This window comes from Acanthopagrus latus, chromosome 11 (assembly GCF_904848185.1).
Source record: "Acanthopagrus latus isolate v.2019 chromosome 11, fAcaLat1.1, whole genome shotgun sequence".
Lineage (NCBI taxonomy): Eukaryota > Metazoa > Chordata > Actinopteri > Spariformes > Sparidae > Acanthopagrus > Acanthopagrus latus.
The window spans coordinates 13,027,463-13,048,923 of record NC_051049.1 but is presented as its reverse complement, the minus strand read 5'-3'; the positions used below and the strand labels follow the sequence as shown (position 1 = coordinate 13,048,923).

General features: G+C 41.7%; 2 protein-coding genes across 4 annotated transcripts in view; both read left to right on the top strand.

Annotated features, from left to right (window-relative positions):
• Positions 1 to 6,532, top strand: part of LOC119028320 (guanine nucleotide-binding protein G(q) subunit alpha) — a 36,915-nt gene extending 30,383 nt beyond the window's left edge. Inside the window, exons 6-7 of one of the 2 annotated variants that reach the window (XM_037114154.1) lie at positions 691 to 844; positions 1,816 to 6,532. In XM_037114154.1, the coding sequence (XP_036970049.1) occupies positions 691 to 844; positions 1,816 to 2,006 (345 nt within the window). In that variant the 3' untranslated portion in view covers positions 2,007 to 6,532. The remainder of the gene's footprint in view (positions 1 to 690; positions 845 to 1,815) is intronic. The other variant, XM_037114155.1, reaches the window with a different exon arrangement.
• A 929-nt stretch (positions 6,533 to 7,461) lies between these two features.
• Positions 7,462 to 21,461, top strand: part of tle5 (TLE family member 5, transcriptional modulator) — a 41,690-nt gene continuing 27,690 nt past the window's right edge. The window contains exons 1-2 of one of the 2 annotated variants that reach the window (XM_037114629.1): positions 7,465 to 8,236; positions 8,338 to 8,527. In XM_037114629.1, the coding sequence (XP_036970524.1) occupies positions 8,501 to 8,527 (27 nt within the window). In that variant the 5' untranslated portion in view covers positions 7,465 to 8,236; positions 8,338 to 8,500. Of the gene's footprint in view, positions 8,528 to 21,461 lie in introns of both variants that reach the window. The other variant, XM_037114630.1, reaches the window with a different exon arrangement.

The window sequence follows — 21,461 nt, the reverse complement described above, 5'->3', positions numbered from 1 at the left end:
ACTACTGTTTTCTTCCTTCATGGATTTGTCTTTGAAAGGAAACTGAATGTTTGTTTCGTTGAGCTGCATTTGATTATCTCAGTAGAATTTTTGCTGGCAACTGGATTGTTTTTTTCAGTTAATTATTGAATTGGGTCTTCTTACCGCACGAATCCAGAGACCAGTTTGCCCTTCTAACCAAACAGAAGGACAAAAACGTCGTCCATGGTGAAGTTAAATGCCCTGGAATTCACTCGATTCTTGTGGTCATTGAAGATTTAGCTGGACCAAGCTTATATAGCAAAGTTTCATTCATATAGAAAGAGGTTAAAACGTTAATAAAGACTTAATGGCTAATAAACAAGGAAGTCAGGGCTGTACTTATCACATTCACAGACTCGCTGGCATAATCCAACTGGCAGGCTCTTTCTAGCACTGCTCTGGCTGTGTTTCAGAGGCACAAACACAAAGGCCTGTACAGTGTTTGGGCTTCTAATTGATTATTAGCCTCAAAACTTTCAGAAATAATCCTGAAAAACAAATATTTTCCTTGAAATATTGATATTAATGTAGCATCTGTCCATATTCCAGATATATCAAAACCGGCATTTGATAATTACATTCATAATGACGAGAGAATCACAAGACGTATATCCTAAAGTTGTGTTTATTTTCCTCTTCTGTGTCTCTGTCCTCCCCTGCCCTTGTTAGAATCGTATGGAGGAGAGTAAAGCTCTGTTCAGGACCATCATCACATATCCCTGGTTCCAGAACTCCTCCGTCATCCTCTTCCTCAACAAGAAAGACCTGCTGGAGGAGAAGATCATGTATTCACACCTGGTTGACTACTTTCCAGAGTTTGATGGTGAGTTTTTATTTACTTATTTGTTTTTGTTTTTTTTATCAGATTCTTCTGCTTTATCAGATTTAATCTATTACTGATGGTCAGTGTAGTTTACTGAGCCTCAGTCGTGAGTTCAATTCCAAGTTTTGTTAATTTAATTATTCATAGAGGTGAGAAGTCTAGCCATCAGTCAAGTTCTGTAAGGAATCTGACTTTTAGCCAGTAACTTGACTGTGTCTCAATGCCCTTTTATCAATATAAGCATCATAGTGGCTGCTTGCTATCTTAACAGGGAAAGGATCTGTACCATCATTTGCACACATTGGCTTATTTCTTCTTTCAATCTCAAGCTGTAATGCTATGTAGGAGGGAACGCTTCACTTATAATTGTAATTATACAGTGACACCTTGTGGTTATCATGCTGTACTACAATGCAAACTAGTACATAACTGAATATGGCAGTACGTCCCCCTCTCATCACAGTCCTTCAGAAGTGATTTTTTATTAATCTTTCGGTGTAATTGTTAATGCACATTGCTTGTTAATTGCTCATATTTTAAACCATACTTAGAAATACTGAAATGAATTAATGTTAAAATGACAAAAATGGTCAATAAAGCCAAACAGCAGCTCACTAGATCTGGTTACATGGACAAAATTTCTTCAATCCAACTGAAATATTCTGACTGGAGATTTTGTCTTGACTGTTTTCATGGATGCCAAATAAAGTGATTTTTATAAGATCTGAAATGGCATACAACTTTTTTTTGACGAGCACAAAGTGGATTTATGTGCTTCCAATTAGAGAGAACTTGAAACAAACTAAATTAATTCAGATCGGGCTGTATCAGATTGGACTCTTCCAACAGGGGTTATCACATGATTCATTTTTATTCTGATTATCAGTGTTAAGAAAGGGTCAGTGTAAAAGCTAATGATGCTTGTAAGATGCTCTATGCAGGCTAAAAGTAATAATCTCTTCTCTTCCCAGGTCCCCAGCGGGACGCCCAGGCGGGTCGGGAGTTCATCTTGAAGATGTTTGTGGACTTGAACCCAGACAGTGACAAGATCATCTACTCCCATTTCACATGCGCCACTGACACAGAGAACATCCGCTTCGTCTTTGCAGCCGTCAAAGACACCATCCTGCAGCTCAACCTCAAAGAATACAACTTGGTGTGAAGAGTGAAACAGAAAGAGAGGGAGAGAGAGAGAGGGAGAGAGAGTGAGAAAGAAACCTGCAGCCCCACACACACACACACATGATGCAGAGTCTAGAAACACACACATCTGCATGAAACATACCATTAAGCATTACCACATACTTTATCAGACTAATACCATCCATGATCTGTCCCTACTGTCCACTTTGCTCCTGGTTGTTGGATTGCCCTTTTTTTAAAAGAACGGCTTACCGATGTGTGGTTCCAATAATTCCTCCTCTTGTAGAAAAACACTCAAATACACTCACTTCCCCCCATGATCTCGTACCGGGGCTCCTCTCGGTCCTCATGTCGGTCATGGCTCACATTTCTTCTTTATTTACACTACATCATCACCAGTGCTTGTGTGTTTGAGGTGGGTAGAGGGCCTTCTCTTGGTAAGCTTTTATGGACAAAGGGCTCTCTCCCCTTCTTCTTATTTAACCCATGCATGCGATACACTACAGCATGAGGGCATGAGGCCAGGACCTGGACTCTGCTCATCTGCGAAGGGTAACTAATTATGATGATAGGAATATATTATCAGGCAGTGCTGGGGTGCAGTGAGGTACTTCTTGGTTCCCCCAGGTCTTGAATTGTAATTTTGAATTTTATTTTTTTTTGTTAACCCTGCCCCAAATCAGAGCACAGAAGCTCTGTTGAATGTAAATAAAGTTTTCGTGCTGCTCACAGAGATGTGAGAGCTCGGCGGAGATGATGTCCTCTGTAGACTTTAATAATCTCAGCTATGTTAACTTCTTGGTTCTATTATGACTGCTATTGTTCTCCAATTAAAAATTGAAGGTGACTACTCAAAGGAATGCAACGCTCCAGAAAGAATCACAGTATGTTCCTTTTACACTGCCCCTCATTTTAGACAATGTGACACAACACTACTGGTAGTTTGATACTGTATCAGCTCCCCTGTCATTTTGAATCACATTGCCAAATTAAAACCACCTAGTTTTTTTCTGTAAATATAATTACGTCGCCAGTATCCTGTTTATCCCTTGAGTGGTTCAGATATTAACAAAACCTATTTGGAAATTGGTTTTGCCAAAATTCAGTGTTCTCTCGGGATGGATCTTTCAGATGTCGATGGCATAACGACTCACTTTGTGTGGCATTCCTTCATGCCGACCGTTATCTGAATCACACACACACGTATTAGTACTGTGATTTATTTTATTTTTCTCTTGATGGTGAGAATGATAATCCCGTGCAGACAATGATACCAGATTAGTCCAGTGCAATAGTCAGTCGTAGATGAAATAAAGCTTTTGCGCTGCCAGTTAGCTTAAGTCACACGTTGGTCTTGATCATCCATATGGCTTCTCTTTGTAATCAACTTTACTTTGCCATATTGTTTGGCCAACATTTATTAAACTGTAATGGACAGCAAGAGAGGGTAAATAGTTCTTTTTTTGTATGTCTAATTTATCAGACAGATCTACGTATTGTTGATACAGTAAATGAGACTTCCTCCCTAGTTTCAGCTCAAATGTTTTTCCAGCCGAGGAGACAGGAGGAGATTTTATACTGCTGTAAAATATCAAAACTATTTTATGGACAAGTGTTCTATCTTTCTAATGATACTTCATATATTTAGTTGTTGCAGTTCTGTTTTGAAATGCCAGACAATGGACAACACTGTTTCCATGTCAGGTTTGTGCTTTATGCAAATAGGAAAATGAAAACAGACAAAAAACTTAGTGGTTGAATACTTACTGTTCAAGGATGCTTGCATTTTTTTTGTAACTTTTGAGGATATGTGTTGGCTATTGGTACCAATCCCATATCGTGTCTCTTGCCTGATAGTTGTTTAAATATTCCATTAAGCTGAAAGTTGATAGATGGCTATTTTTGTCTTCACAATGTAATTCAGGTAAGTTTTCATAACTTTTTCATCACAAGGGCTACTACTAGCAGCTTTGATAGAAATGAAAGGACTCTATGGATGGCATAGAGCAAATGGTGCAATTAATTAACAAGGGGGGCTTTGAATCAAGAGTGTGTTGACATCCTGTTGGAGGGTGATGGCCGCAGGTTCAGTGAGGGAGGAATGCAGCAGTCCACAGATGCCTACATGACACGCCTGAGGGAGGTCCGGTGGCTGTTTGGCTCTGTGATCACTATCATTTTGCCTATAGAGGAGGAGAATGGCTAACATCAAAAGAAGTTTTCCATTGTGCAATAGCACATTTTTACCACCCTCTTATGAATTATGTTTTGATCTTGGCTTTATAATACTTTCCACTAAGTGGTTATGCACATTTGGCCTCTCACTGGTAGTGTTTCCTTGTTTGACTTTGGCATTTGGCTGTGTTGGAATCAGTAAAAAGGAGTGCTCGGGACAGTTTGACCTTTTTGTGCACATTGAGAGAGCTGGAGGGGTCAGGGCAAACATCAGAGAAAGTATTACAGATCCTGGCATACTCCCTTGTCTTTAATTGTTTGCCAAAAGGTTTAATAGTCATATTTTTTTGTAGAAAAGCAATATGATCTATTAGTTAGAGTGAATTGTACTCACCCTGTGTATTACTAAGCCTTTCATGCACCCAGTGAGCATAACCTCCTCACCTCTGGTGGAAGTGTGTACCATACATTGATGAAGCCATTATTTTGTATGTTTAGAAATTTATTGAGGAAAGGGACATAAATTTGCTTTAAGTGCCACAAATTTCTTATGAGTTGAAACAATATCTGACTTTGACATGTCTAGTTCCTTTGGCTGGGATCTTGTTTTTCCATCCTGAATTGGTAATGGGTTCATCCTTGATGCTTCAACCAACATTTAAAGGCCTTTTCTTGATCAGTTTGTCCCGTGTGTAGGACGGTGCTTTTCACACCGCCTTGCTAACAGATAATTTTGAGACTGCCACAGCTCAGTATGCTTTTGATTTTTTAATAAAGAGGTAATATATTATGATAGATGAATACATAATGTAAGACTTTAAGTGGACTTGTAAAGGAACATTGTGTTCTGGGTGTATTTGTGTTTTGAGCCTTCACGATGAACACTCTGAACTCCCTGAACTGCGGCATACCACCTTAAGTGCAGGCATGTGGTCTCTTGGATTCACGGGCTGTTACGACGATGATAAAATGGAAGTGGCCACTCCAGGGACGATATTTGCCATGATGCCGTACTCTTTAAAAATCAGTTTTCACCTACAAGTGACAACATGTGTACTTCATGCCTTGTCTTGTTAGCACCTCACACAGAAAAAGTCAATCGGCAGCACTGCCGGTGATTGGAGCCAACAACAGAGCTGGGTCTCTTATTTAAGGTCCTTCTGCTATTTTCTTCAGCATTCTGGAGAAGGTTTGTACGACAATCCCGTACAAAACACTGTAACAAACAGAATCAGCCACAGAAAAGAAAGTCATTTGGACCTGACCCAGATCTCTGCGATAAAACTTCAGTTTGATCCACTTTTTACAGGATGGTTTCTTTTTTTCCCAATTGAAGCTTCTGTGTTAAGCCTCAGTATTAATGTATTTATTGAAAGACTTGCCAAGTGAAGGTACTGAAGAGGCCATTCTGATATTTTGGTGGTTATTGTAGAAAGTGAAGAGTGAATGAATCTGCTGCGTGTTTACATGTCCGCCATTCTCCGCTCCCCCCCTCCTCCTGTACTTGATTGGACTGTGTTCTTTCCCTGGGTCGAAGGCACTGAAACTGCACCACTGCAATGGGCCTGCGTACATGCAACTTAGATGTCCGTTCAAGCGCGCTCGTTGGTACTCTGAGGTGTGTGTGCGTGTGTGTATGTATGTGTACACTTTTGATGGCTATTGCTTATGCTTGAGAACCATTCTTAGTAGAGGGATGGACATACAGTGATATTAAAAAGCTATCTTTGCATCTTTTTTTTGTTTTGTTTCTTTTTTTTTTAAGGTTGACACACCTTAATACGTGTATTTAGGACCACTTAAGATGACAGACTTTTTTAAAAGAGTTCAAATAAACTTTGTGTAGTGGTGTACAAATTGAAAGTAATGTATTTTTGTTTGATTTTTTTCTTCTTTTTTAAGTATACCAAATGTAAATTATGTACAATGAGTGTGCCAATCCCCTTTCTTTGTAAAGCCAGATTCTTAACAAGTGCCAATGTTGTGAAAAATCAGAGGGCCTGTGAATTTCATGGTCCAGTTTTTAAAACAAATAAACACTTAAGTATGTGATTAATTAACTTAAAAAAGGACAATTTTATTCTATATTTAAGATTAATAATGAACTGCTGTTTTTAAGATAAATGTCATTTTAATTGCATGTGTTTGTCAGGTTGGGGATGGAGTGGGTGGGTGAGATACTGTATTCATGCAACACCCTCATGAAAAGGGTCCTAATGGTTATTGATTTACAGTATTTTAGCCATATTTCTCTTTTGTATGTTTCATTTCAACCACTGTTGCCTGAACCTCATTCAAACATGAAAATGATTTTCATAGCCTTCTCCTTTAAATGTTTTAAATTGGAATAAAATATGTTCCTATACTCTCTTATTGCATCTTTGTACATTTTCTTTTTGCTATATATACTGCAAGTTCACTCACTCTCGTGCTGATGGAAAGTCAGGTGAAGTTTCACAGTCATCAAAAGCTGGAGCTTGTGTACACTCTTCTGACTGGGTACAAAATATGCTTTTGGCTTAAAAGGTTGAAAATAACATCTTTTCAATCAAAGGGCTTCCAGAGCCTTTCAATACAGCGTGCAAGCTGTAAAGAGCTTTTTAATGTTTTCTTCTGTGTTTTTTTTTTTTTTTTTTTTTTTTTTGTGCGTTTAATGAAAGCTAATCCATTTATCTGTTTATCTACTTCAGTTGTTCAGGAGAACGCTGGATGTTTTGTGGATTAAGAAACTTCACCTGACTTTCCATCAGCATGAGGTTGAGTAGATAATGACTGAATTTTCATTTTTGGGAGGACCTGTCCTTTAAGTACATGTTGCCGATAAGACCTGTATACTTTTATTTCTGTAAGGTTTTGAAAGCATGACTGTTACTTGGAGTATTTTCAGGATGTTTGTGACATTGCATTTCGCCACTCATCCAAGAGGGTTTAAAAATACTTTAAGTTTACAAATTAAAATTGACCAAATTTGGAGATGCATGGTTTTCATTAGATAGCAAGTGTATGGAGTAGAAAGTGCAACAGTTTGCTCTGAGATGAGTTGAGTAGAGATGAGTGTTATAAGTGCCTAGATTTTATATTTGAGTCAAAGTACAGATATTGTGCAAAATATTAATTTGTTGAAAGACAAAGTTGTTCATAATTAAAGTGTATGATTTTAAACGTACCAAAGTATCAAAAGTAATTTTATGGCGACACAGACATACTTAAGTTCCAAGTACAAGTGAAGGTAAACTATATATATATTTAAATGTGTGTTTATACTGTAAACTATATATTGGTCGATTACCTGATATTCAGCCTTTTTCAGAGTGTGTGTGACTGTCTATGGATGGACTTGTCCACATGAGGCGCTCTCTGCCCAGACATCAGCCCGGCTGATGAGGTAGATCCGCGGCGTGTAGATCTGCTCTCGCCCGCTCTTCTAGCCTCTGCGTTTCTGTGTGGGGCGGACTGCTCGGCGGCGTCGCGTCTACCTACCAGCTCCAGGAATGGACTTTCCAGCCTCGCCAGCTCCGGCAAACCCACCGTTTCTCCTCCAGTCTTTCGGTTGTGAAGAGACAAACGTTCGGAGTTTGTGACCTGGACATATTTTCAACGCAGAGTTGATCAGCCGTCAGCAGCACAGCGAGCATTTAACGTCTTTTTTCTCCTTCACCCGCGAGACTTATTTGTAGCCGTTGGACGAGATTCAACTTAAACGAACCCGCAGACATTTTGTTATTTCTGAGAAATTACACCGTTTTTTTCTTCATCTTACTTTTTCCACCAGCGTAGCCGCAGCTAGCCGGAGAGAAAGCGAACTGAAAGCTTCCGACGGACGGCCAGAAGACGAAGGAAGGAGAAGAAGACACCATTATCCGCCGCTCGCCTCTTCCAAACGCCGCTGTGTTTATTCATTTACATGCGTCGAGCTCACATCGCTGCCGCTAGTGCGTTCAGGCGGAGAGCTCGCAACAGCGATGGATCATTTTGACTGACAGCTTCTGAAGAATTAGCTAGCTTAGCCAGAGAGGACTCAGCGCTGATGGTGGTTTCCTGCTCGCAGACGCAGTAAATACGGGGTCGGGACAGGTACAACTGAATGGTCTTGCATCACCCAAACAAGACGCCGACTGTTTTAGTTACCTCGCTGGAAAGTGCATTACTCATATTCAGCCTCGTTTTTTTTTGAGGGGGGTCGCTAGCTACCGTTAGCTAGTCATCCTGCTAGCGCTGGACAGCTCCTGTTTGAGGCTGGGCTAGCTTTTGGACAAAGGACCAACGCAAGGAAAAATATAAACACAGGGCACCCACTTGGTCGTATTTGGGAAGGACAGCAACAAACAAGGAATTGACATGATGTTTCCACAATCAAGACACTCAGTAAGTGATTTTTTAAAATTTTTTAAATTTGACATTTATTCAGGAATTAGACTACTTGATATTACAGTAGGCATCAAGTGATTTATGCAGGGAGATTATCCCTTCAACTTGTTTATTGACAGTATGAATAGAGATATTATAAGAAAAACTGCAGTGTTTAGTTTCTGGTTAGTTCCCCAGAAGATGTGCGGTTGGAGGCGTAGAGAGTAAAGTATAGCGCACGGAGAGACAACCTTTTTGTATTCAGGCTTCAAACTGCTCAACTTCCCCCCCAGATGATGGCATGTAAGTCAAAGTCTTCCAAATCAAACAACTCAAATGAATGCTGCCATATTTCACAACCTCGTGATTTTTTTTCCACCCCTGTGTCAGTTTTGTGTCAATTGCCTGCATGCTCTAAAAATGCCCATATCAGATAATTATCAACCGTAGTCCCGTTAAAGAGGAGCAAAATAGAATTGGTCCTGTCTCTGTCATTGCCTGGTCCTTGAACCATTCAAAATTCACGGTTCACTACTATTATGTGCAGGTGGGTGTTGTGTATTTTTTTATGACTGAAAAAGCACACATCTCCTCTGTTCCCCTAAATCTCAAGTTTCCATGGTAACAGAAACTCAGTCCAGGGCATGCATCCATCAGTGATGAGGGCTCTCGGTTCATTGGTCAAACATTTATGTTAAGTGTCTGGCTGAATTGTGTTACTTGTCACTGTAGAAATATCCAGTTGTGTCAGCACTGCCTCAGCGCAATGATTCAAGAATTGTATTTCTGGCTGGAATCCAGACTCAAAATGAAAATAAAAAAAAAAAACAAATAACATCTCAATTGGTTCCTTTCAGTGCCATAACAAACCTGCCCAAAACCCAGATTTAGTGGGCTGCATCGTTTTGGGTTTTTTTTTCACCTCCTAGTTTTGGTTGCTGTTTCACCTTGTCCTAACAAGAGCAAATACAACAAAAACGGTGCTTGTGTAGGTGCAGCGCAGGTAAACACACCAGCAGGAAGGCTATGATGTTGCCAGGGACCGTGCCCTCTGCTGCTCCATGGCAACGTCTTGTCGCCACCAGTTGTTCTTTTACTGCTGAAAGGCAAAGAGTTGTTTGCTGAAGCTAGAACCTGAATGTCTTTTGTGACATGAATGTTTTGCCCTTTGGCAGTCGGTCTGTGTGGCAGCCTGATTGTATTGCACCGTGGTGCTGCTTCTGTGTGTTCTCAGACTCAGGAGCAGGATGTGAGGATTTGGGAGCCTCTGGTCGCAGCCTCGATTTTCAGATGAGAGAAATCCTGTGCGGGCAGTGCATCCTGCAGAATGCCGTATTTCAGACTTATACTCTAAAAGGATGTTTATATTTTTAAAACAATTACTACAGGAAATCAGAAGACCTTCTGCAGTTTTGGGGATGTTTTCTCTAGACATATCTTCAATCAAATATATGTCACTATACTGAAATCTTTTCATTTCTTCTTTTTAAGTAAAAGGGGAAAACACACTACACAAAGTCTTCGGGGACTCCATTTTGTGCTTTTCAAACCTCTGCTCAACTATTCAACCGTAGCCATTTCACATTTAACAGTTGCATGGTTTACATATACCACCTTAATAGAGAGAGTAGATTTTGTCTGAAGAGCTCTCTTTTGATGTGTGTCCCAATTAGTAATCGCAATGTTTTGCTTGGGAAATTCCACTGTTCACCCACTGAATGTATGTAAGGTTCACTGTGGGATAGCAGGTGAAAAACATATGGGTGAAATTCAACTGGATGCTTTGTATTGCTATTAGAACAAGTGATTCAGTGGTTGAAAAGATGATTTATTGTAGACAAAGCTACTCCGCTTTTGTTCGTTTGTTTGTATGTTTTTGCGTGATTGGTTGCAGGGACTCAATCTGAGCTCATCAAACACCAACAGGGTAAAGAGGCAAGCAGTAATTAACACTGACCCGGTGCTTAGGCTAAGCTTGCATTAACTATGTTGGACCTGAGTCGGGCTGGATGCTTTTAACAGAACACCTGTCGAGTCCGATTTGGGCACCGTTACTACTCTCGTGGACTCGGGTCAGGTTTCGTTAGATGCGGCCTGAGTCACGCTCCAAATTACATCATAAGAACAACCACAGCCATTTAAAGATAATTCAGAAATCTTTCAAAAAATAACCTTCAAACGTAAATAAAAAAATAGACATTTGGTACAGCTCTACATATTATTTCTACCATAAAGTACTGGTTGTCACATGTTACAGTAATTATTGGAAAGAGTTAATCATTCAGTTTTTCCAATGTGCAAGCTAACTGCTAGTTTGTCAGGGCTGACACTGAGGGGAAGTTGCTCCTGTGCACCTCCAGTGGGTCCCAACTGGAGGAAACCAATGGTACAGTTTAGCTTTAATTTCTCTAATACAGACTGTTATTCAGTTTGACATGGGGACACCCATTCTTAATGGCCATTAAGAATTTCCAGGGAATTACTAGGACAAGGCGACACAATTAGAGCCTTCTTCCTGCAGGTGAAGTGGTGAGGTAGCCACCCCCTGGTGGGGTGAGAACTCAGTCCCCTTTTCCAAGGTGAGAGCAGCTGGGCTTCTCCACTCCTGCCTGCCTGTCTGTCTGATACGAGGTAATTTTTCTAATCCAATTGAGTGCCCTTATGCTTCTTGACTGGACTACTAAAACCCAACACACGGGATTAAAAATGGGGTTTGGGAATTTGGCATGTCTCTTCACTGGTGCTGCAGCTGGTTCCGTCTTAACCTGCTACAGCAAGCCATTTCTGAACCCTCCATAAATACAATTGCATACAGACCCTCCACACTCCACTGTGACTTTGAATATAAATATACTGTACGCACACGTCGTCCCTCATCAAATCCTCTCTCTCTGTCTGCTGCTGTCACGGGGGGCCCGTGGATGGGGAGAATGTGTGACACCCATATAGATATGAGTGTCAAAGATAAGGAGCTGGAGGATGAGAGAGTAACAGTGCTGCCTCATAATGACAGATGATGGATCCCTCAAACCGATTCGCTCACCTCCGAATCTGCTTTCCCTTTATTTTCCTTTGTTCACTCTGTAGTAACATTAGCGTTAAAGTTCCATACTGGCATATGATGTGAACAAAGGCCTGCCACTTCCACTATGGAAATACACAATCAAGGATCCTCTTGTGTATAATGTGTCTAATTTAAAGCAGCGGGGGACTTGCAGAGGAAGCCGTGTTGGCGGTGGTGCTGATGTGTGGTCACATTGCATTAAAATGATGTTAAGGTGTTTCCTATGTAATCATGAAAGAGGGTGCGTTTGCCGGGACACTTAGGATAATCATATGTTTAGAACTCGAGAGGAAGACGTTTCTGGACTAGGCTATTTTCTTCAACATTTGGATGGTTGCTTCTGTCTTTCTCTGTCTTGCCTGTCTTCCACAGTTCTTCTTTTTTTGGTTACATGTGTGCATTTAAAGAGGTGAGCCCCACACCTTCAGTTGTGCCCCATGGGACCTTATTTCAGAAAAAATATGTATTGTGTGTAATGGTGATGCTTGATAAATATTGGCCCTGAAAATTAGCTGCCTGATATTGAGAAATCAACCACGTATGGATATTGGTTAAAATTAAAGCCTATAGATAGCCCTGATTGTAAGCGTCCAAACTTCTTTCAGTGGCTTGACGAGCGCAGCATCAACACACTTGCATAGTGTTGGTGGTAGCATGCTCCTCTTAAATTCTAAAATAAAATGTGAAATTATAGCTTAATTTATCAGTGTCCATGCAAAGCTGGTAATTAATACTTACCAGTAACAGCTGAAAAGAATTCATATTGTGCATTCCTTAATGGCAAGAGACGATTGATTTTATGTTTCTTTTTGATTTGTGCCATGAAGTCGCAGTTTGTTGTAAATAACGTTAAGTATCATTTAATATGTGAGAAAACAGTCAGTGAACTTTGTCTTGCACAATAAATGTCACTAACACCAAAATGGCGGTCACTTTGACACAGAAAAAGTATGTAAAGCAGTAAAAATCACAACAAGCCTGATTTAGTCAGGTTTGTGAGCTAGCTAATGTACAGGACAGTCTCTGCAGGGGTTTACACTTGATTTGTTTAATGGCAAACTGCAACTGTCTCGAGTTGAAAAATGATCTTTGAAATTGACAACTATCATAGGTGTAATTCATGGCACAATGTATTTACATACTGTACATATTTCTTTCTGAAATAAGATACTAGAAGGGGACTGACAGTTGATTATGTAATTGAAAATGAGTCAGATTGATAATGCTTAATTTTTAACAGAGTTACAGGAATTGCTTTCCCCAGCAAACTATAAATTGAGTGAAACAGAAATATTGTTATTTTATCTGGGAAACATACACAATAAAACCACAATCTTTTCTGTCAGATAACTGTCCCATTTAGACAAGATAGAACAAGACCATGGTTTAACAGGGATTCATGTGTCTTTTTTTGTTATGTCAATGATCGCATTTTAATCCACTGCCACAGGTGATCGGCACAGTTCTTTGGTTTAAGAGTAAAAAGGCCTCATTTGATAGCAGCAAAGTGCCTGACCCAGTTGATAGCATTTGCCATATTGTTTGGGTGTTGATTAATCCTTATGCAGCTTCAACAAAGCTGGCTGTGGCGTGAAAGTGGAGCAACAGAAAGGCCTGGTGCCAAAGCCAGAAAGTAGCGCGAGTAATGTGGAGGACGAAATCTCTCAAGTCCCCCGAGCCCATGCTCGACTGTAGAGATGGCCACAGGTTGCACACACACACACACACACACACACACACACACAGACACACTCCCTCCTCCCCCTGCTTGTCTCCCTTTATCATGTGTTTCCTCCCAGATCTGATGTAGTGGTGGGAGGGTCAGGGGCAGAGGGTGCACAGGCATTATTAAGCCCACTTGAATTAACAGGACAGCCCCCAGCCTTTCCTCTAAAGCCTCCAGCTGGGGGGAGCGTAATCCCCATGGCCCCCTGTCTCGCCCATTAAACAAACTCCCCCCTCCCCTTCTCCATTGCTCTGCTGCGCGCACACACACACACACACGCACAAACACACACACACACACACACACACACACGTGCTTGTAATGCATGTGTATGTGTGTGACAGAGCAACAAGTCTGGTTCTGTGTGTGTGTGTGTCTGTGTGCATGCACATGTGCGTGTTGACAGGGGGTACCAAACATCAATGCACTCACACACACACACACACACACACAGAAAAGAAAGCATGTGTATGGTTTTGAACACACGTACATACACGTAGCTCTCTTTTCTCCTGGTAATTATTGCTCCAGTTCATGCATTGAAATAAAAGGATTTTTTTCCCTTTCACCCATACAGAGTCAACAACAAGGACACACACAGACATTCTTACAAGCCTCAAGGGTCTTACCTGCTTTTTATATCTGGGGGGACAAATTGAATGTAGGGGCTTGACACATGCAGGGCAGCAGATGTCTGGGTCATTAAGGTTAGGCCAGCTGATTAGCATGACAAACAGAGCCCCGCAGCTCCCCTCACCCCCCACCCCACCCCACAGGAGGCCCTGCTTTTGAGTGACCAAGTTGAGGCCATGGGTCACAGGTGATGTTGATTTTTGTGAAGGGCCATAGTGGATGATTGTCAAAAAGCTTTGGGGTTGGTTAAAAAGGGAGGGGTGTAGACTGGTACAACCCCTTTCTTTCCTGAACACACACACACACACACACACACACTTGCTTTGACTCAAGTAGACATATAGGATACATGTGAATACACTTTAAACATTCTAACTTATAACCCCTTTTATATAGAAAACCTGTGCTGATAACAACAGAAATGCGAACACAAATATGTTAATTTAAATTTTGCACCAATTGTTGCCAAATTTCTTGAGAATCTGCAAAAGAAAAATTTAAATTGTGCATTCCATCTTCTGCTGTTATGTGATTATTAGGAGTTGGACACATCTGGGTCAACGATGAATGGATTTATATTTCCAGTCATGTGCCATTAAGCTCTTATGGATGAAAAAAGACAAAAAAAAGTTTAAAAAGGCACCAGTCAAACCTGAAACAAACAAAAATAAAGCCAATAACATTATGGAAAATTGTGTTCGTGTTTGCTAACGGTCTTCTCATCCACTCCATTTTTTTGTCTATTCCGTGGAAGTTTGATGTAAGTTTTAGTCACATGTATATCATGTTTTGATTTTCTGGCATTATTATACTCTACTGTTCAAGCTCCACATGCTGTTAAAGTTAAAGGGACACAGACCTCAATTGCATCTGTGTTTATACTTTATTTGGGTGTGTGCATATGTCATTGTGTCCAAGATGAGTAGACAGTGCATAGACATAGAATAAATAGAACAGAATTATGTGGAATTACGTGACTCATAAAGAGCACCAAATATTCGTATTTGGTTTGTTTTTCTCTTGCTAAATGTAAACAGTTATTTACAAAGTCAGCAGTTAGTGTCTTGCAAGTGAGGATTCTATTAATTTTGCCATATGTGACAGCTGTATGTCAACATTTTCAAATGTCTTCTATTTGGATAACTTTTTTCAAGTGGGCTGTGTTTGCCTAATCCAAAACAGCTTCAAGTGAGCTCATACATACAATACAGCTACAGCAAAACAAACACTCTTGCAGACACACATACACTTTCTGCGCCATCCTTTTGGAGTTCACAGCGTACACAAGAGCGGCCTCTTGCTTGATGTCTCGCTTTGCCTTACATGAAGTACCACAACAAATTTACCAGAAAGATCATGAATATAAATAAAAACAGATGTGAATGAGTTGTACCATGTTTTTGGTTTTGCTCAAGTCTGCAGGAGCTATGTGAGTTCACACTGTGTTTGTGTGTGTGTGTGTGTGTGTGTGTTTCTGCAGCATTTATGCACATAAGTGCAGATTTGTGTGTGCATTTGTTTGTGCATGCACTAACGGATGTTGTGTGAGATCTGAAAAAAGAATGGTAGTGAGTCTTTCTGTGTGTTTGTCTACATGCACGTTGACACACACAGTTGGGTGCTCATCAGGATGTGTGTTTGTGCGTGTGAGAGTGAAGATGGGGGGTGTGTGGAGTGGAGTGGCTGCATCAGTATTCAGAGCTTGCTCCCTATGAGGAGTGTGTGGGAGGTGGAAAAGAGGGAGGATGGTATTGGTGGTGGGCGGGGCAGCCCTTCCTCAGAGCAGAACAGTGCGATGGGCTGGAACAAAGCAGCTCAACGGGGGGGGTGCTTGATTGGCCTGGCCCGGTCAGGGCACCTAGACCTGCCAAAATGCAAGGCACTGCACCAGTTCAGACAAGAGAATTAGCTGCTCTTTTTTTGTGCCTAAGTGCAGGGCGGCCTGGACTGGAACAATATGCCACCCCATCTCCTCTGAGGTCCCATTCAGACACCATAAGGATTCACAGCGAGGCTATGAAAACCTCCCCCATTCAGTCTGTTTATCCAGGAGGGGGGAATTGGTGAGGACAGACGTCCCTTATGAGACAGGACTGTTCAGAATACATGTTGGCAGGTATTGTCACCACCCTGCTGTGAGGTCGGCGCCCTGCTAATCCTGAGTGCAACCGGTCCCATCCTTATTAAACATGCTTGATATTTGCAACAGGACACCTTGTTGATTGTATCACACAGGCTAATAACATTTTCTCAGAGTAAGCGGCTATTGAGGGTGAAAACAGAGTCATCAAGCCATTACTTTTTAGTAGACTAGTTTATTTGACATACTTAAAGACAAGATAGCCCAAGGAGCCTCTCCACTGGTGCTCTAGATGATGTTGATGTCTTGACTTTCATAGACATAGTTTTTAGTGCAGGGAAATGATTTAGAGTCTTCATCTCTGACTCCAACTTTAAACATTCAGTGGTGTCCGTGTCGGAGCTACGGGGAGCGGTATCATTGTCATTGAAAGCAAAGAAGTCAATAGCTGCTTGAGGCCAGAGGTATTTTGTGTTGCAACCTGTTTGCTGTTGGGGAAAGCGCACCACTTGGTAGTCAATAGTGTCCTTTAGGCTTCTGCCCTGTCCTTTTTAAACCCTTTAATTCTGGCAACGTGAGCAACTTAGGCAAGGCAAGTAACAACATAATTGGTTTGATTAGTAACTGTAATATGATTACTGAATTATGGAACAATGATGTGTCACATGTGCTACACCCACAAGTGAAGGTAAGACATTTTACACCTGGAAAGTTAACCCAGTGACAGCGCAACAATTGATAAAAAAGGTAATCCCACCAGGAATGTGTAGCTGCATTTATTTAGCCTCTTCACTCAAGCCCCCAGGAAGAGACACACGTTTTCATATTAGTGAAACTGCATCATTACAATGTCACATGATATACTGCAGCCTAAAAATACTTGGCTGTACATAGTATATAGCTAACATTGTGAAACAAGCATCTGTAAAATGGTGGATACATTTTCTTTTTTAAGTGCCACAAAATGACTAATTTTACTATCAGAATTTTAGCAATTTGGTCCAATTTTTGGTCAGAACCAGTTTTCATAGGAATTACTGGTGGTCCATCTCCAAGGCTGTGTCCAGATGTAATATAAGGTCTGTTACTTTCTCTGCTACCATTGCATATAAGAAATGTTGATGGCCTCCATTTCGTCTTTCTACTTTTTATGCAGAACAGCTAGGCAGAATAACAGTGCACCATTCCTGCATTTTAACAGGCTGCGGAAAAGAGTCATAGAGGGGAGCAAGATGAGATTATCGTTCCGAATGCTCACAATTTGGGATTTCTCTTTAAGTCATCTTTAGTGTTTTACTTATTAGTGAGTTTGCTGTCTCGGCCTGCGATCCAGGTATTTTGATACCCAGGAAGTCAAGTTTTTTTGGCTTCAAAATACCTCCGAGCTGCTTTCATGGGAATGAATGGGGCTCCACCTCCATCACCATGTCCTGTAGTTAAACTTTGTTGAATAGACCGCATCCCGAATTCCTTCCTTATTTGCATGCCACAACTGGATGTTGAAAACGTGTCATCCCTTCGCATGGCCAAATTCATGTGTTGCCCCTGGATCTTTGGTTTAGATCAAAGCAGAACTTAGCGAGTTGATAAAAATCTGTGTCTCCCGCAGAGTCAATTGACCTGGGTGTGAATGCCAAGTTTACCCATTCCCATCACAAAAGCCCGGGTTTAAGTGGGATTTTTGACCAGTGGAAGTGTGGTCAAAGTGAGATAACTATCAGTGTAATGAATGAATTTAGGGGAAATGAATAGGGGGCCTGGCTTCTAAAATTTCTTTATGCAGCATGGTATGAAGATTAGATGGGGACTCATTACCAGAAACTCCAATTGAATTGACTTGGATTGAAGTCAGGGGGAAAACAGCTTTACATTTTAAGGCTTGTGGCTCATGTGCACACGTCAGAAAACAAGTTTCCTGTGTCAGCCACATGCCGGTGCTCCAGCTTTCTGCTTTCATTGTCCACTTATTTGTTGTGAACTTTGGGACTAATCTTCCTTTCCTCCCTCCTTCGCTGGCTGTTGTAGGTAATAACCTTGGTTTTTACAAGCAGGCATCAATCATCTGCACAACCGTACTGGGTGTAATCTTAAAGCCCCCCTTCTGCGAGGCTGGCTTTAATCTCAGCCATGGTCTCCAAACCCGGAGCCCTGTCGGCCTCACCACTTTCCACACTCTTGACAAATTGCCCATTTCCCTTGGCTTTGCAATCTCTGTACTATTCTCCTGTGTGTGTGTGTGTGTGTGTGTGTGTGTGTGTGTGTGTGTGTGTGTGTGTGTGTGTGTGTGTAAAGTCTAGTACATTTTTGTGCATCTCTGCACATTGCAGGGCAGTGTGCTTTAAGTGTCATGTTTGTGTGTGTTTGCACTGCGCGCTTGGCTTGCCTCACACAGGGGGTCAAGATAGTTCTGGAGAGTGGGGAGGGAGGCCGAGCCATGCCAAGCCTATGTTAGCAAGGGCACTTCACTCAAAGTGATAAAAGTAGAATAATCCCCTGTAAAGCGTCTTAACGAGGTCAAATCTGTTGGGCAGCAAGGGGGAGGTGTGTGTGTTTATGTGTGTGTGTTGTGGGGATAACGCTGCAGAAATGGGGGTAAGCTTCAGCTTGGTTCGTGAGAGATAATAATCAAAATCAAATTCCTGGCCCAAACAGGATTAGGCTCTCCCTGCGCTCTAAAGCCCCTGTCCAGAGCTGCTGAAGACACAATCCTATTCCTCAGCCTCGCTCGCTCTCTCTCTCTCTCTCTCTCTCTCTCTCTCTCTCTCTCTCTCTCTCTCTCTCTCTCTCTCTCTCTCTCTCTCTCACCCATGCTCTCTCTCTCACACACACACACTCACACGCACACGCACACGCACACACATATACACACACACTCAGCAGCTAACATAGCAAGGCTCACTTGGCCCAGACAGAGCCGGCTGGGGTGAGCTTGGATGCGGGCCAGTTAGCCCTGACCCTCTCTCAGATCACTGGGCACATACGCTTTGGTCCAAACACTAATCTAGGATATTTAGATGGAATTGTTTGGTTGGAGCTATTCTTAGATGGAGGATTTGATCTTGTTTGGTGCTGGTGTATTAGCAAAAAGCTTAAGCCCTCAACGTCTGGCTCAGTCGGTGAATCATGTCATGATGGATTTTTGCTGAGAGGACGTTTGCCTTCATGTTAAACACATACCCCATGTGTTGTATTCACCAGTTCACACAGACGGACATAATTATCCCCTTCAGAGGGGTGGATGCTTTGGGTAAAAACTTATATTTTACAGGAAATGGGCCCAGAAAAATCTTTGATGATTGCCATTGCAGAGCTGTGTTGAATTACCCCTAATGTATCACAATAATGCATCACATCTAAACATCACTTTCTGTACTTGCTCTCAGCACTTTTCACAAATGCTTTTTTCTAAACCACACACATACTGCACTCACATCCAGGCTTTAATTTACCCCTACAATTTCTAATCTCACCACCAAACTCAGCTGTAAAAGGCAAATGATTATTTAGCTTTCACAGAAACACTTTCCCTTCTTTCTAGTGTTATCTTTGAATAATAATGTGCCTGCGTCGATCCTCCACACTCAAACTGGGCAACGGGAGTCTGTGATGGACAGCGGAGGTGGATGGCTCAAATGGCATCCTTGGGACTGTTGCTATGGAGCAAACAGACAGCCTGGCGTTGAGAAATAGGCCAACTGCTCATCACTGTAGATCTTCTGCATTCATTTACAAGTGGGAGTGAGATAACATCCAGTCATTAGTGAGTGATTACAATGCCAAAGCTTCATCCCTGCCCCCAATGTGCGCGCACACATACACATATACCACACAGAAACACACTCCAACTGAGATGTAAACAGTCAGGCAGTGCTCCAGGAAATACAATCCCCACACTGCCGCTACCCTCAGGCAGGATTTATTCCGAGAAGGATGTTTTCCGATGCGTCCTGCTGTTATTGTGTGTATCTGTGTGTATTATATATGTGTGTGCGCTAAATACTCCACTGGATATATGTACTGTATTCATGTATTGTCGGTGTGTCTAATCACTGTAGTGTGTTCTGTGTGTGTGAAGCTGAGCCCCCCCCCCCCCGTAATCTCCATCCCTTCCCATTGCTTTTGTCGACTGATCTACAGAGCAGAAACAGCCTTAGCTCGATTCTTATTTAAAGTAGACATTATGGTTCACAGTAGATTTCACATGGATTGGACCAGATGATGAGGCCAGGAAGGGTGTGTGTGTGTGTGTGTGTGTGTGTGTGTGTGTGTGTGTGTGTGTGTGTGTGTGTGTGTGTGTGTGTGTGTGTGTGTGTGTGTGTGTGTCTGCGGTGGGGGTGACAATGAGTGGGCTTTTGGTTGGTGGGTGGGGGATGGGGGTGGGGCAGCAATTTCCTGAAACGATGAATCCCATTTATTCGCTGAAGACTGTCTCAATTGCCTCACCAGCGCACAAAGCTTTTTAATGCTTTAATTACGTCTCAAAGGAGCAGGGCAGAATCAAATTAGAGATTGTCCTACATTTAGGTGCTGTGTGTGTGTGTATGTGCGCGCACGCATACTATGCAGATTTTGCATGTGAAGAAAATGTGTGTGGGCTGTTGTATCCTTGCGTATGATTCATGGCAGTGAATATTTGTTCCTCTGGCAGCCAAGCGTCATGCATAGAGGCTTATCGCACCCCACACACAGATGCACACAAACACACACACACCTATTCAATTTTAAGGCTCTCTGTTTTGCTCTAACACACACATCTTTCTCTGTCACATTCACACTGTATAGGCTATTCCTTCGTAACACATACACACAGCGTGCACATGCACACACGTGTTCGCCTAGCCTCTCTCTTGCACAACCACATTTTCACTCACAGCGTGTAGGTGCCTTTTTTGTCACAGCAGATGGCACGTGTCACAATATTACGGCAGTATTTCATTAACATTATGGGCATCCATCTGTTGTGGGCTTTCAGGCCCCCATAGAGCACCTTGTTTTGGTCACTGACAGAGAGAGAGATAATCAACATTGTTAGCTGTGTATATTGCCTGGAGCCAGGAGAGGACTGCACAGTGTGGTTGTTCAGTATCAATAGTATCAGGCGTCTGCACTTTGCTGGACGTTTTATCCAGCATCCTGGCCTCTAATGATGACCGTCATAGAAGACTGTACTCTTTAACATATTTTTCATCATTGGTAAAAAAAAAATAACAAACTATTTTATTTGATTGTGGTTGTACTTGATTACACATTCAGCAAAAGTCTTGGGGTGGTTAATGTGGTTTTTAATAAAACCATTGCTTAAACCCCTTCCAATCATGTTAGCAGGGGTTGTGAGCTAGCATCACCTCCAGCCACGTTTACAAATTATCAGCCAAATATAGCAACATTTGATCTAGGGTCAGTATTACTACATCCTTTTCACTGCAGACTTCTGATCTATGTTAGTAAT